General features: G+C 43.6%; 1 protein-coding gene across 12 annotated transcripts in view; it reads left to right on the top strand.

Annotated features, from left to right (window-relative positions):
• Positions 1-17,071, top strand: part of pard3ab (par-3 family cell polarity regulator alpha, b) — a 229,154-nt gene that overhangs the window by 84,472 nt on the left and 127,611 nt on the right. For all 12 annotated transcript variants that reach the window (XR_004658687.1, XM_034887133.1, XM_034887134.1 and 9 more), the window contains exons 4-5: positions 3,852-4,039; positions 4,718-4,861. Coding sequence is in view for 11 of the 12 variants with exons in the window: in XM_034887133.1 (XP_034743024.1) it covers positions 3,852-4,039; positions 4,718-4,861 (332 nt within the window). In the remaining variant the exon portion in view is untranslated. The remainder of the gene's footprint in view (positions 1-3,851; positions 4,040-4,717; positions 4,862-17,071) is intronic.

Here is a 17,071-nt window from a genome sequence, read left to right as displayed (position 1 = left end):
ACTAAAAAAAGTACCTGGTAGCAGGTCCCAGGGACTATTTTTCGTAATGGAAAACCAAAAAAAGCGAGTAGACCCGAGTCGAGTAGATACCACGCAGTGGAAAACCGCCATTAGTGATGGTAAGGGTGAGGGGAGGGGGCTAGGGAATGCATTCTGTCAAAGACGGGTCCCCACAAAGATAGTGAGACGTGTGTGTGTGTGAAGTCACTCCCTCTTATGCTCTGTAAAAATTACACAAACGTGTCATCGCCATTAGCATTAAATATCAGCAACTGCCACAGTATACAGCAAACCCAACAAATTACCTTAACACAGCCCTGTGGCTCCCCAGCCCGGCCCATACATTCTGTTAATTGGACATAAGTCCTTTTTTTCTTTCTTTTTTTTTTAGGTACAGATAGCTGTTTGATCCTCGGCCAAAATGGCTAATTGGTTGTGTTTGCTGCCTCCTAAATCAAATGTGACGCCGAGCCCGTCCACCTCTGCAGTGCTGCCGGCCAAGTGGCTTCTTTTACTGTAATTGCCACGAGTTTGGACGGGAATATGACTCTCGTAGGTGATTTGTCAATTTGGATCAAGCAAAAACCTTTGGCGCACAAGCATGCATACACAGATAAACACAGACACATACTCGCACTGTTTCTCTTCCTTCTCAAATATTCTCTCTTTCTCTGTCCTGCTGGATCTGCATCTAGGAAACTGCTATATGTGAAAGTTGTGACTTAAAGTAAAAATCCTTCACTTTTTCTTCTACAACCACAAACTAAAGAATTGAAATTATTTACATTTATTTTGACCCAAAAACGTATGAGTTGGAGACCTCAGGCAGTTGGATGGAGAAGCCTTTAGATGGAGACGAATGAGACTGAAAAGTCTTTTTGAGACTTTTGAAAAGACCATCTAGTTAGGGTTGGGCTTCGAGAACCAGTTCCAACATGGAATCGTTTTTTTATCGCGAAATATGCACCGTGACCTTATTTGTTTCCCAGACATGCACTCGCACTCACACACACTTTAACGAACAAATTAAAGTTAAAAACCAACTATTTTTTAATTTGCATCTTTAGGTCAATACGTCATTGGTTAGAGTCTGACTTATGCATTAGTGACCTGTGAACCACAATTGATTGACACTATAAAACACACACACAGACACACACACACCTCATGTGAGGGAGGTCACTCGGCTGCTAATTGGATTTCTGGGTGAGATGTTGAATTTGACTACGCAGTAAGAAATGGAAATCTCGGGCCTAATCACTCCTTCCAATTACGTCCAAATTATCCGACTTTATAATACATTCTATCCCAGTTGACAACACTGAATCTCATCAGCTGGATGTTATTGGGTTTAAGAGAAATGTCTGTTGTGGTAGAGAAGGAATCTGATTACTTTTCCTCCATGCGCCTCTAATGAGAATAGCTTCCAATCACTGATTTATGTCGGATGAGATGAGAGGCGCGGGACTCGGTGGGGCTTTGCCAGTTTTCTTGTTCTGCCCACAAACTCAAAAGAGAAGTGATTAAGCTTATTAGAGAGAGCGCTCTATTGAAATCCACAAATGGATTAATGTTCATTTCTTGGCTTTGTTAAACTCCAAACCCCTGCAGTCATGGAAATGCTGATGAAAGGACGATGCCCCTGTGGTGAACATGTGAGCCGTTCAGATTGTTGCTTTTCAAATTGTTAAAAACATTTTTTAATTAAAAGTTGTATATCTCTAAAATAAAGTAGCAAAGTCCCTGTTACTCTTTTCATAAAGCTGCAGTTTCTATTAGTGCTGTCAGTTAAACGGATTATTAACAGAATTAATGCAAACCCATTGTAACGCCTTCAATTATTTTATCGCAAGATTAACGTTCTTTTTGGCCTAGCAAATGTTTTCGCATGCTGTTGCAAAAACTAGTAACGTTAGAAAAACTACACCATCACACGAGATCTAGCTAGATCGGAAACGGATATATAGAAATATCAGATAGGGAGAGGCCAAGAGGGGGTTACTTCACAAACCAGGACACCTGAGAGTGCCATGGTTACCATAAATACCATAATCATCATGATTATCATGCCATGGCTACTTAACAAAAGAAACAAGAAAACAAGCCAATCAGAAACAAGCCTGTGTCCTAATGCCTCCTGGGAGTTGTAGTTTGGTTGGTTTGAGCCTGCACTCTTGCCCCTCCGGTGCTCTATGTCCCAGAGTGCCGCTGCCTCCCACAGCTCAGAGCAAATTAGATCCCACGCTCTGCGTGACCCAACACACACACACACACACACACACACACACATACACACACACACACACACACACACACACACACACACACACACACACACTTCCTGATTCTCAAAACCTACTGTGGCTGTTGGCCCTGATATTTCTAAACACAAACACATGTCCACTGGTTTGCTTACAACCACTAACACACATTCTTACACACAGTTGATAATGGTTCACAAACCCACACACACTGATACGTTTTCACACACACACACACACAGACACTTTAGTTTGCATAAATACAAATCTCTCTAAACAGACACGTTGTCATTTACACACACACACACACACACTCTCTGACCTTCCTCATTAGTTCATTAGCAAGTACACACACACACACACACACACACACACACACACACACACACACACACACACACACACACACTGACCTTACTCATTAGTTCATCAGCAAGTATAGACATACACACACACAGACACACACTGACCTTCTTCCTCATTAGTTCTTTATCAAGTAGAGACACACACACACACGCGCACGCTGACCTTCTTCCTCATTAGTTCATCATCAAGTATAGACACAAACAGACACACACACACACACGCAGATGGACATGCTTAATCTTGTCATGCACCTAGTCTCACAATACACACAGATTAAAAAAACTGCTGACTCTGACACACACTTCTTTGTAGAGATGACAGTATTTCCTGTATGAACACACACACCACCCTCCAAAACAGCGGGATCGTGTTTGAGCAGCAGAACATCCTGGAAGGGAACATGGGAACGTGACACTTGGCGTTTTCATCTGAAGAAGATGCTCCAGCTTTTTAAACAATTTCACTTTTTCGTTTACACTCAATCTCTCTTGTGTGGCCTGCTGGGTGCCTTTCAGCCAGATGGGGTGTGGCCTGCTGGGTGCCTTTCAGCCAGATGGGGTGTGGCCTGCTGGGTGCCTTTCAGCCAGATGGGGTGTGGCCTGCTGGGTGCCTTTCAGCCAGATGGGCCTGTGGGATTTTGGAGAGGTCCAAAAGTGGGAGATTTGGAATGTCATAAAATCATGTCTTGTGTACAGGCGCTGGCTGTTGCGTTTTGTGCCTGCTGCCCTTGTTGCAGTTGTTATTCTGTACGCGGCCCACTTCCCACACACTGCAACTTCTAAACAGAGTGAAGAGCTTTAATGGAAGGCATCCACTTCAACTGGTGTTTCTCAATAGGCTCTTCCTCATGTTGTTGTTCCCACAAAGAGTCTGCTGCTCTCTGATACACAGGCAGTAAAGCAGAAACTAGAGCTGCCTGATTAGACTTTACGGGACAAATCAGATTATTCCACAATGGCATGATAATGGAATTTTGATGATTAATTGCCTTTATTAGCACACACTGTTTGAGCAACGGAATTTGTTCCAGCCCATTTACAGCAATCATCCCCGAACATAACATTAAACCAATGTCTTGAGTCTTATCAACTACAGCAACTGGTATGGTTTTCTATACATAGAACGCTGATATAGCACTTTCCTGCCAACCAGTTGAACATTTTCCAGTGATTTGATTTCCTCCCAGAACATTTTAACGCCCTTGCCTTCTTGCGTGTTATTCAGATATGCCCCTCCACGTGCGGCGCAGCAGCGATCCCGCCCTGCTGACCATCAACGGGCCGTTCAGCTGTGGTGAGTCACGGGTACAAACAGAAGAGCCGCCATCGAGGAAGAACCCAACGCGCTGGTCCACCACCGCCGGCTTCCTGAAAGTTCGCCACTCCTCTGGCACCGACAGCCTGGAGAGGAAGGTAGGCTGCCGGCCGTCAGAAACACCGGTTCAAATGATCCCGTTAGATATTGATGGTACACATTCAGCTACATGTGGCACAACATGTATTATTCATACTGTTCACATGCATTAAGGGCCTTACTACTTCTGTTTTTGAAAAAATCAATCCCAATTTCTTTTTTTTCTTTTTTTCCGGAGCATGTCAAATTTAACAAAAAAGACAACAGCTGTTGTTAAAACATATCCCAAAAAGAGACAACATAAATCATGTAATAAGCAAATTTCCTTAATTTACATGCATGAAAAGGAGTAAGAAAAAAATCGAACTTTTTTATTCCTAACCCTTAATAATGAAAGCATTTCCAAAAACTCGATGTACATTACATTGCATTACATTATTCACTATTCTTATGGCCCTTTATTGTAGTCTAAATTTTGGTTGTAGTTTACTTTTGAATGTGTTTCCCCAAAATCTCTACACAATGATTATGATATGGCAATATTAATGAACAGTATAGGGCGTGGAGTGATGTAGGATCCAGTGCCTGTTGCTTTGGCCAGGACTGAAATGCTTTTGGATGTTTGGACTGTACGTGTCGTACGTACTATGTTTCAAATGATCACGTCTTCACTAACCCATACAACTCCAACGAAATTGGCATTCATTGAACACTTGTGGTTTTCTGTGTCTGTGCAGGGGAAAGCCATGGACACATACCGCAGTCTGCCGCGGGATGCAGGGACACGGGCCAATCAGAGAGAGTTTCAGAGAGAGACGGCCCGCTCATCACTCAGCGCCAATCACCCCATGGTGGACCGCTGGCTGGAGAGACAGGAGCAGGTAGGACTGTGTTACGTACCTGTGTATACACAAACACTACAGGGCAGACAAATTGGACAGACTTCTTGCTGAGTGAAGGATGCTTTCATGCAGTGCCTTACAGTACCAGGAGAATTCAAAAACCTTCTAGGTAGCTGGTAATTGTCTGTCTACCCTGGAGCCAGATATGTGAAATGTGTGTGTGAAAGCTGAACTAGAACGATGTGCCAAGTCTAAGATGGGTAAAACAAAAAAGTAAAACACCTTCCATAAAAGATATAACAGAAAGCATGCATTGATGACATTATTACAAAGACACAAAAATACACGCAGCGTCTCTTTCTCTAGCTGGACATGAAGTCCTGATACCTTCAACTATCCAGTGTCCAGAGAGTTACAGCCAGTCTGACCCTCCACAGTCAGCCTGTCAGCCCTGGCCTGTGTGGCCCTCAGTGTAGAGGTTAAAAAGGGGAAACTTCCCCCATAAATCCCCACTGACGCATAAGTCATGGAAGGAGAAACAACATAATGTTGAGAGAGTAAATACCATGAGCCACATACATATATACACACATATGGTCCTGTTTAACTGGATATGTGGGAGGTCGCCTGGGCTAGGGCCTCTGTTCCTGGTTTGTTAAAACATATCATAACCCACTTGCACCATTCACTTCAAATTTGGTCATTGCATAGGTTGTGTTACAAAAAAAAGACATGTTTTCACTTTCATAATATCTCATCATCATGAAACCTTAAATCAACATTAAACAACATGCTGTGTGCGCAGAACATTTTCTATTGTATCTTTTTATGGGCTAGTGCAACTTTTAGTTCAAGACTTTTAGTTCAAGACATGAGTTGACATTATCACTTGGTTTTCATGGTGCTAATTCTTTAAAGTCGCCTCAACCTCAACGTACCATTTTAAACCTGCAAATGTACACTATACTAGATTTGGATTTATCATGGTAGACTCTTAGTGACTCTGGGTGCCGTCTAACTCAAACTTGTTTCTATTTTTGTCCTTATTTAAGTTCTTCTGTAAGCAGTGTTTTCCACCAAAGGGTTAAACGTACATCAAGTTCTCCCCATATATCAGAGTGGAGCTGTCCTGTTTCCTCATTGGTCTTCCAACAGCTTTTAGATGTAGGGTCACACCACCCCACCCGGTCAGTTAGTCTGAATCCAAGTTTTCTTTACGCACACACACACGCACACACACACACACACACACACACACACACACACACACACACACACAGACACAAAAACACACGTTGTTGGCCAGTCTGGTGAAGAAGCTCTCTGTCACTGTTTTCTGTCACACTGATTTAAGCTCCACTTAGCTTACATTGTTCCGGTAAAGGATGTTCTAACTCTGCTGTGATGAGAAAAGCTTTTGATAATCAAATGAGGGAATAGATCAGACACACCAGAATGAAGACAAATCACTTTTGGTACGAGCACAAGTCTGTAGATTGGAGACTGATATAGTTCTTTATTAATGTTTAATGTTACTCTGTTGTTGTGATGGTCTAAGAACCCTACTCACTTGGGGAGGGACCTTTCACACAGATCTTCATTTTGCAGACTGAACATATACACTGTGTCAGACAGTTTTCACAGAGTTCCCTCGCTCCCCCCTGGGCCGAGGCTCTCAGTCGCGAGTGTCCCCCACTCCCCCTGTCCAGTCTCCCCCACACTGACAGCGTCTTTACCTCTCAGTGTCGGCGTCTGCACTTTTCTCAGCGTTGGCGTTCCTCTAGTCCAGCTTGATCAGACAACTCGCTACTCACCTGAGCCTCCACCTCCTCCCCACACTCTCTCTCCACCCCCGCACGCACCTCCACACAACCTTCAGTCGTGTTTTGTGTAGAAACACATGGAGCTTGAGTTTAAGGTCGTGTGGGATACAACTAAAGCTGGGAATAAAAGATGCTCCTTGAAAGTCAAGTTTTGTAAATCGAGCTCATTTGGGGCTTTTCGTGCATCTTTAATGGCCAGTCAACCTCTGTATATGTTTAAAACCTGCTCTACCTTTTATAACAGCTTCTGCTATGACACAATTAGCCTCATGAGCTGCTTTCCAGTAGTATATTCAATCTTTATTAAGAGAGTAAAATAGAACAGTATAGAAACGGAAAACAGCTTTGCCAGAAAGAATAGAGTATGCAGTGATTTAATTAGAATAGAGCAGCTAGGAATGATGAATTAACAAGTTCCTCAAGTTCGTTTCATCTTATCTCCCTAGAATGAATAACATGGAACAGAGGAGTATGAAATAAAGAGAAGATTTACAACAGAGCGTCATGAAACAACGTAGGCCTAGGGCTGGGATGTAGAGAAAATCAAATATCCCGATATTCTTGACCAAACACCTCGATGACGATATTGTATGGTTGACTATTGGTGCTTTAAAAAGAGAAGTTATTTACACAATGAAATTTTAATAAATATCCTTTAGAAATGATTTAGTGACTTAGTAGGATAAGGTAAATATTAGAACAGTCTGATAAGTTCAGGAAATGACATCACTTTACTGCAATGCAGCCTGTAAAACCAGGAGAAGACAACACTTATCATATTATTATATTGCGGTATACAAAATCTAAAAAGTTATCTAGTCACATATCGCGATATCGATACAATGTGGATATTTTGCCCAGCCCTACGTAGACCTGTTTTACTCCTGTGGAAAACATGGCTCCTCTCATAACATAACCTAGAGAACGGGGCATGCCTGGCCCTGAACTGAGCCAGATTGAATGGCAAAGAAATAAATGAGTGTTGTGCGTTCCCGAGTGGGTAATCGTGCGTGCAGCAGCCCCGGTGGCTCTCACACACACACAGCACAAATGGAACTGTGATAGTTTTGAGCGGCGTTCACAAGCCTCCAAACTCCCTGCCCCCGTTGGCAACAGGTAGAGGGTCGCCATGGCAACTGCGAGCTGTCAGTCAAGTGTGTATTAATGAGAGCTGGGTGGAGGTGCTGGGACTGCGGAGAAAAAAAGAGCTTTGCTGTGTGTGTGTATCATGTCATGAGGGCATTTATGCATCTGTCTGTATGTTTGATTGTGTGTGTTTGTGTGTCCATCCATTATGTGTGTTTGTGTGTGTTTTATGTGCGAGCCGGGAGCATGTGAGAGACATCCAGGCTGCCGTAGAGCCGGTTGCAAATCAACCAATTAAGCAGAAAAGCTTAACACACACACACACACCACACGCTTATATGTGTGTTTTATTGAATCAGTTTCTTGTCAACATCTCTTCAGTGTGTTTTGTTTTGTTTCCTGTAGATGTAGTGTGGGGGTGTGGGGGTGGGGGGGGGTGGTTGTTTGTAGGTCGTTGTCCAGTGATCTACTTGATCATATTTGAACATTTTCAGATACATCTTTGTGGATCAGAAATACGTTATCTTCTGTTTTTGAGTTAGATGTTATCTTGAAAAACAAAAACACATATATAACAGTGAACTAACACTGCTTAAAGCAATTGGCTGCTTCTCTTTTCTCATCAACTTTGTTAAGTAAGGATGAGGTGTTTTGCCTGGGCAGTAATGTTTTTTCGCCCTCGATACGCCTGGAGGTGTTCCGCTGAGATCCAGCACCACCTCTATCGCTGATACCTGGAGCCAGACACACACCTTACATACACAGCTCCTTTGAAAAGAGTAGAGTACATTCAACATCCAACAGCAAAGTTGAACAGCTATTTATTCACACAAAAGTATGTTAAGTACACATAGTACACAATGGCCTCCATGATTACTTACGCTCTACGTCTTTTCGTGTTGTCCTTTTCCACGCAAACGGACTAGCGGACAGAGACACCTTCCTTTTATAGATAGATGCCTTCCTGGACATCAGACTGTACTGTACTACTTTCACTGCAGAACACACTGGTAGCATTCGGTGTGGATGTGTATTTCACAGTGTGTATCACAGTGTGTTAGTCTATTTCGGCGACGTTTCATCTCCGGGATTGGACTAAGGTTCCCTGGTCCTCAGATCTCTGCAGGGTAAATCCAGACAGCTAGCTAGACTATCTGTCCAATCTGAGGACTATGGTTACCTGGTCCTCAGGTCTCTGCAGGGTAAATCCAGACAGCTAGCTAGACTATCTGTCCAATCTGAGGACTATGGTTACCTGGTCCTCAGATCTCTGCAGGGTAAATCCAGACAGCTAGCTAGACCATCTGTCCAATCTGAGTTTTCTGTTGACGACTAAAACTACTTCTGAACGTACACATGTTCCACCAAAACAACTTCCTTCCTGAGACTATTTAGCAGAGGCACCATGGCTCCGTCCGGAGCTTAGTGCCGGCCAAGATGATTGTGTTTGGCTCAAAGAAATGCCCAAAAAACAGAGCCAATTTTTATCCAATTCCTTTCTCAGCAGTGCTATGGAGGAAGATGGCTATTTAAGACTACAGTGTGTGTGTGTGGATGCAGGCCTGGTGTGTGTCAGTGTGTGTTTGTGATGCTGCTGTGGGTCCTCGGCCATTAGACTGCTGAGGGAGGGTTGAGTTATCTTTCATGGTGGGAAGGAGGTTTCACACAAGTCACTGGGGATGTTGTTACACAGACGTACTGAAGGCAAGTCAGCACACACACACACACACACACACACACACACACCCCTCCATACCTTTGCAGGAATATTAATGCTGTCGTGTGCATGTGTGCACTGTGAGCGCTTTCGCATACTTAAGATTTCAGTCCTGGTTGGTTTGGTCACAGCAAATGTGGTTTAATACTGCAGGTCCCAGAATACAAAGCAAACTATCATTGTTTTAGTAAAGAGATCAAGCAATCAGCCTTTTTCCTCATTCTGTGTGCATCTGTGCTCTTTATGCTACACCCAGCATGAGTCTGCAAACAGCCAAGGTGAAAGTAGTTGTTAGCTCTCTGACAAGTTGGGAGGTGTGCAGCCTGTCGCCTGCAGCCCCTCATCTAGCAGCTCACTGTGGCTGCCCCTAACGGTTCCATTTCTCCCTGCAGTATTTCAAACTGATCCTGTCAAAAAATGCCAAGAATGACCGTTTCTGCTGAAGGATAGCGGCCAGTGTCAAGCTTACTGACAAACACATTGCACTCCCTCTGAATCCTTCTAAAAGTCAGCCTGTGTCCTGCCAGTTAAATGCTTCCAATGTGAAGCTGCATCAGTAGGAAATGTTGGGTTTGCATTCACAGTGACTTAATACTGCAAACACATAAATTATGTAATACTTTCATCAGTGAGCCATAGGTTCAATCACCGGTGTGTTCCATCATTGGCGATAGGAAATTACTTAACAGAATTTATTTAAATATAAATCTTTAAGATGCCACAAAAGTTAACAATCATGTGTGAACACATACACGTTTAATAAAATCACTATAACAATGTAAGCATAAGCACACACAATCTCACACACACACACACACACACATACACATACACCTTTCTCCAGTGCTTCCTAACTAACAAGCCTCCATGCAGTGTGTAGTAGAGAGTTGAGTCCCTCAGGTGCACAGTGCAGCTTTAGCGGGATAAATCATGCAAACCTGAGCTGTACACTCATAAATCACCTCAGACTCAGCGTGGAGCAGTGTGCTCCTATGTGCATGCATAATAATGTGCATCCAAACCTGCATGTTCAAGTGAAGTGAATGTGAATAAATGTGTGCATTCTTTTTTTGTACATTTAGGTGTGTATACACATACAAAGCACTGTGTGTGTGTGTGTGTGTGTGTGTGTGTGTGTGTGTGTGTGTGTGTGTGTGTGTGTGTGTGTGTGTGTGTGTGTGTGTGTGTGTGTGTGTGTGTGTGTGTGTGTGTGTGTGTGTGTGTGTGTGTGTGTGTGTGTGTGTGTGTGTGTGTGTGTGTGTGTGTGTGTGTGAACAATCCCCCTCTTTCAAAGCAGCAGGATCAGTGTGGATTCTGAACAAACGACCAGTAGGTGCTGCTGTGGAGCTTACTGTAGGTTCGAGAGAATAAGGCACGTTGGAGTGTGTGTGCGCGCATGTGTTTTGTCTCTGTACTGTGTGTCGGGGTGGTGCTAATGGTTTGTGAAGATAAATACTGCAGGTGTGTCAGTTTTTGCAGATGCGAGAGCAGTTCAGTATTACAGTAATCTGCACCCACCTTGCTGTTGTGAGCAAATCCTCTAAACGTTCCAATAAAGAAACGATTCTACTGGAATCGTCATTTTTTTAAACGATTCCAAGTAGGAATCAGTTCTGCGATGCCCAATCCTAATCGTGAGGCGTCGTGATTTCCCCCCCCTAGTGTGCACACACACTTTAAAGTGGAGCACTACCAGGGCTGACGATATGGATTGGATCTCATGAAGAAGCAACATATCGCTGTAATATGGAGGTTAACCTCAACATAGGGCTGGGCAATATGGACAAAATCAGATATCGCGATGTTCTTGTCCCAATACCAATGACATTTAAGAGAAATAATCTTCAGTGTAGATATTTAATTCATTTCTTTAATGTCGATATAATGAGTAAGAGGGTAAAGGTGAAAATAATAGAAGAGCTAGAACAGGCTGGTAAGTTCAGAACATTACATCACTTTACTGCAGCCTTTGAAACCAGGAAAAGACAAGACTATCTCAACCCGCTGTTACAAAAGTAGTGGAAGTTAGAGGGAGAGTAGCATGTGCCAGAAGAAGAGGGTGCAATGAGATGACGTAATTAAAAGAGCGCCAGTCATATATATACTAAGGAAAAAGACTGATGTATAATAACGAAGAGTACACGGGATATTTGCAATAGGGAGTTTTGAACACCTAAGGTTCCAGCTGTGTGCTCCTGGAAGAGTTCTGGTAATGTGTGTGTGTGCGTACAGTACATGCGTGGTAGAAGCAGGGATGTGATGATTGGAATAAAAAGGTGGAGGCTGGGGGTGTGGCCTCGACCACCTGCCACTTTGCTCGTTTGAAAGCCATGACGTCTCTCTCTCATGGGGGGCCAAATTCTCTGGGCGGTCAAATCAGAAAGGGGATATAACCTTGCCCCTTATGACCTCATAAGGAGCAAGGTTCCAGATCGACCCATCTAAGCTAAGACAGAGCAGGATACCCAGGGCTCGGTTTATACCTGTCTCCATTTCTAGCCACTGGGGGGGCCATAGGCCGGCTGGGGGAATGCATATATATTCGTTAAAAAACCTCAAACATGCACATATTCTTTATTTAAAAGAAAATACTGCTTCTAGCAAGTATAAGCTTTTTAAAAGTCAAGAACTCAACCTTTAGCATTTCTTGAAACACACGTCATAAGTCATATAAAATATGTTCTATGTATCTCGCTGCCTGTCCTTTCCTCTCTATTGCACTCCCATCTCTTGCTATTGATCCTGTTTTCTCTCTATGCTCTTCACGTCACCTTTATTTCTAATCCTCTGGTTTCTCTCTGTCTCTCTCCCTCTCGCTGCGGTTCTGCCCCGCTCCTCGTCGCCTTTGATCTTTTGGTTTTAATATGACGGAGAGCTGTGGGAGCCCAGATCTCTTCCAGCTGGGAGGGACAGGGTGAGGGAGCAGGGCTAGAGAGATGGAGGGAAGATGAAAGACACCTATCCTCTTGAGGCTCTGCAGTATCCCCCCGGGGAGAGATCCACCTCCGGGTGCCACCTGCTGGCGCACACACAAGAACATCATTTGATGTTCATCACCTGCTACCAAGGTCTAATTACACCTAAAATAGACCTGATCAGGTTGAACAGATGGTAGATCTTTCTCAAACCTCATCCACTGTTTGAGGTACAGGAAATTAGGGGTGGGGATTAGTCTTGCATTGCCAGACCCTCCTCCACAGCGATGAAGAAGATGGTCTGGCTGGTCCACATAGCATTCCAGGATGGGAGAAAAACCTGCAACAGTGAACTCCGATTGGACAGATAGTCTAGCTAGCTGTCTGGATTTACCCTGCAGAGATCTGAGGACCAGGTAACCATGGTCCTCAGATTGGACAGATAGTCTAGCTAGCTGTCTGGATTTACCCCGCAGAGATCTGAGGACCAGGTAACCATGGTCCTCAGATTGGACAGATAGTCTAGCTAGCTGTCTGGATTTACCCTGCAGAGATCTGAGGACCAGGTAACCATAGTCCTCCGAAATCCACCAGAGGTTAGAACGCCAACACAGAGACAGAGGACGGACATCTGGCGACAATTATTTTGTCTTTGTAATGATGTAGAATCTATTTTTTTTTCCTAGAATGGTGATTTGTTTTTTAAAAATGTTTTACCAACGTTTCACCTAAATTGTTTTCTGTTTCTATGGTAACTCCGACAGCGAGTACATCATAGCCATTTCCAGAAACCGAGCGAATGCAGAGAGTCCATGTTACGTTCTTCTTTACCATCAAAACGACAGAATGACTGACGGCCCTGACATGTGATGTGCATTTATTTTAGAACACAGTCTGTTCTGGGAATGGTCTCATGGTGTCATGTCTCTAGAAGTGTATTATTCTACTTTGATTTTGGCTACAGAAAGAAAAGAAACGTGCAATTACTAACGACTCCCAAAACTGCAAGCATTGCAATAAATGCAGATGATAAATGCAAATCCAATCGGCACCCATGTCTCGTCAATAATCATAATCAAAAGGAATCCAGCCCTGCAGGAGAGGTTAGAGACACATCCAGCATAGAAATCAAAGATTAGCATCTGAGTTTTGTATAACTGCCGCGCTCCACTGGTTTATCCTTAGTGCAGAGAGAAGGAACAAGATACTGGAGATACTGGCTGGTGAAAGGAGATGAAAGTGTTTTGCGGGGGAGTTTATCAAAAGGTCCATAAAGCGATCAACGACGGAGACGAAGGACGACAACAGCAGGTGTCAGCTGTTATCAGAGGAGAATCGGAGAGATCTGGCAGAAGAGGGATAGAGCTGATTAGGAAGGCCCGCTGTGCTCCTGACAATGACATCCTGCAAATGGAAAAACAGTCAAATATGTCCCTGTGTCTGGGAAGGGATCAGAGGTTTGAGTTTCTTAACACCTGAAACCCCCCAACATGGACTCAAAGCTCTGGAATACCAGATGGGTTGCAGATGGGGTATTGTTAAAACAAATCTTTTATTTATGACATACAAGACATGATTCTTTTTGTCTGATGATTCATTTCCCATCGACTGTTTTTAGATCATCCTTCAACTTGCATGGATTATAATGCTAGATTTAGATGGAATTTCACATAAAAATGAACAGAAATATATTATTTATATGCATTATTTTTAAGTCTCCTATTGTATACGTATACTTTATACATAAAGGTGCAGTCAGTAAGCCTTATAACAGTAACTTTTTGTCATATTATATATATTGCAGAAACTGTTACAAGGGAATTTCCCCACTGTGGGATGACTGAAGTATTATCTAATCTAATCTAATCTGACCCTGTGTTCCAGTAGAACTACACGAAGCAGGTCATTTAATGTTCAAATTCTTTGGCTAAGTCCTGGATCGTCACAGTCCTACCTACGGCACCTTTAACAGTATTGTTTTTAATTCTTACTCTGCTTTCTGATTTCTATTCTTAGACGTTAAGTGAGTCTTGTACTTTGAGCGAAGATTAAGCAAGCAAGGCTATATAGTCTTCTATGATATGCAAATTATAATTCCAACTACTAGAATCAGCAGTCAGGACCACTATTAAAGTTGTGTTGTGATCACTATTAAACTTTTGCATATTGCACAATTTGAAGGAGGCGCTGTGTAACGCTAAAGGTGCCTACACATGATAAGTGGACAAACTGCTCGGACGTTCCGTTGATTTCCTATGGGGAGATCCAGAATGTAACGGGTTCGTCCTCGGCCCATGCTCCACCACTTCACCAAGTTTCCTAACAGATTGGGCCAGTAGTTCTTCTCTTATCCTGCTGACAGGCAAACCAACCTCTAACAAATAGACAAACCGAACCGAGGTAATGAGAACGCTACTGCAAACTGATAACTTACACGTGCTTGCGTGTGTGTTGCCACCATTATCCACAGCTTCCTTCCTCTCGGAGGGGCACTTTGGTCGGCTTTGTATGTTAAAGCCCATCTCGGGTGTCATGTCTGTGCTTTATGTAACGAGCCACGCCAACCCCGAACACCTCTGTGTTCAGGGCATACGTTACTACACCACTCCGTTTAGACCTACAGTATTGTCCCCATACTTCTGATGAAAACACACACAGGCTCTGCATAGATGACTCATTTGGTTTGTTTTATTCTTCCCAGAATTTAAGCGTCACATAGTTTGGAAAATGCTGTTTGGGTCTTTGCCTTCCCCCGTCGGTGTAGCGACGAAATAAGTGCCAGGTTAACACAGGGAAGTACAGCTGGGCAATATCTCAATATTATATCAATATTGAGAAATCAGACAGGATATTGTCTAATATTTTGTAATCGTAATAACTCATGAGTGTTATCTTTTCTTGGTTTTAAAGGCTGCATTATAGTAAAACCATTTTCTGACCAGACTTTTGTAGCTGCTCTATGAATTGTTTTCACCCACCTAGTCCGTTTATCCACATTATTGGTGATTATTTATCTAACACAACGCTGTATTATCTCACTGTGAATGCAAACCCAACGTTTCCATAGGGGACGGCAGTAGCTCAGTCCGTAGGGAGCTGGGTTGGGATCCAGAGGGTCGCTGGCTAAGTCCCCGTTCGGACCAAAGTAGAGCGTGTGCGCTGGTAGCTGGAGGGGGGCCTGTTCACCTCTGTGAGCAAGGCACCAGACCCCCCTCGGCCACTCAGCACTGGCAGCCCACTCACTCTGACGTCTCTGCGTTAGTGCATATAGAACCGGAGCATGTGTGTACTTCAGGTCTACACAGTGTAATTGTAATAGAGTATTCCCTAGTGATGCAGGTGTGTGTGTGTGTGTGTGTGTGACACATATGAGTTACTTATGGTATGACCACACACATGCAAAGTCACCCTCTCCCTCCTCCTTTCCATCTGAGTTGCACCACACACACTGTCCTGTCCTCACACACTCTCCCTCCACCTGTTTCAAGCTTGACATTGTCAGGAGAGCCAGCTCAAGGTAATTGTGTCAGTGTGTGTGTTGGAGTCAGGCCTGCAACAACGTTCAGCCCAACTCTGGCTGATTACTGTCTAAATAAATCATGGGCTGCCAGACGGCCTCAGAGGGTTGAAAACATTTCATTGAGCTATTTTCACAAACGTAGTTGGATAAACTTACCTCGTCACTGTTTGAATATTTGCAAAACCCGCAGACAGACGTTAGGAGCACCCAATAGCATTGGTTTATCGGAAAACTTTAAATGAAGAAATATGCACATGCGAGAGATCTGCCCAACAGCAACAATAGGTCAGATGCAATCTTTTAGGAAAAAAAACTTTTTAGCCTCTGTGAAATATACATATATATAGTATGGTTTGTTAAAGTGAGTGAAATTGAACAAACTCCAACAGTTTCTGCCTTTTTTTTTGCTCTGCCAACCTCACTGAATCCCCTCCGGTTGCCATCTGAGAGTTTTGCTCGTGTCATTCGTCATCCTTTTATCGCTTTGTCATGGCCTTCTGGTCCTCTGTGTAATGTGTCTCTGTCTGTCTCGCTGTCTGCCTCTCATGTCATTCTCTTTGAGTCAGTCTCTCTCCCTCCGTCTATCTTTCCTCTTTTCTATCTACTCTTTCATTTCTCTGTCCCCTAACTCACTTTGTCTCTCCTGCGCTCTCAGGAGAAATTGTTACGGATACACTAATCCGAGTATTTTTTTGGCCTAGAATACATATTCATTAAATATCGAAAGGAATCCGGCTTCTTGCCCTTCTTCAGTGTGCTGGATCACACACACACCTTTACAAGTGGAAAAACAAGGATCAGTCACAGCTTCTGGAATTCCATTTCCAGTGACACTGACTAAGCTCTCAAGGGACGTCAACCTAAAATGTGAGTTTTGAAAATGGCTCAGATTCCTGATGAGCCTCCATTGTCTATTATTTCTGAGGCAATTGTGCTGCATATTTCCCCGTGGTGGTGGAGGTGGTACCCCTCCACAAACCCCATCTGCTTTGATTGAATTGGATTGCAGAAATTGCTGTTGAATTAAGTGGATCGCTACAGCAGCACCGTGGTAATTTAGGAAGTGCTGGAAGTCTCATTTTGTTCCCGCTGTTATTGCTACTGCCTCTGGTAGTTTGGTGGTGCACACAGACACAGCGCTGCGTTACAGCGTGTGTGGCGTCAATCTGTGGGGGGGGGGGGGGGGGG

Source organism: Etheostoma cragini, chromosome 12 (assembly GCF_013103735.1).
Source record: "Etheostoma cragini isolate CJK2018 chromosome 12, CSU_Ecrag_1.0, whole genome shotgun sequence".
NCBI classification, from domain to species: Eukaryota; Metazoa; Chordata; class Actinopteri; order Perciformes; family Percidae; genus Etheostoma; species Etheostoma cragini.
The sequence above is the reverse complement of the archived record's forward strand: the minus strand, read 5'-3'. Positions and strand labels throughout refer to the sequence as shown.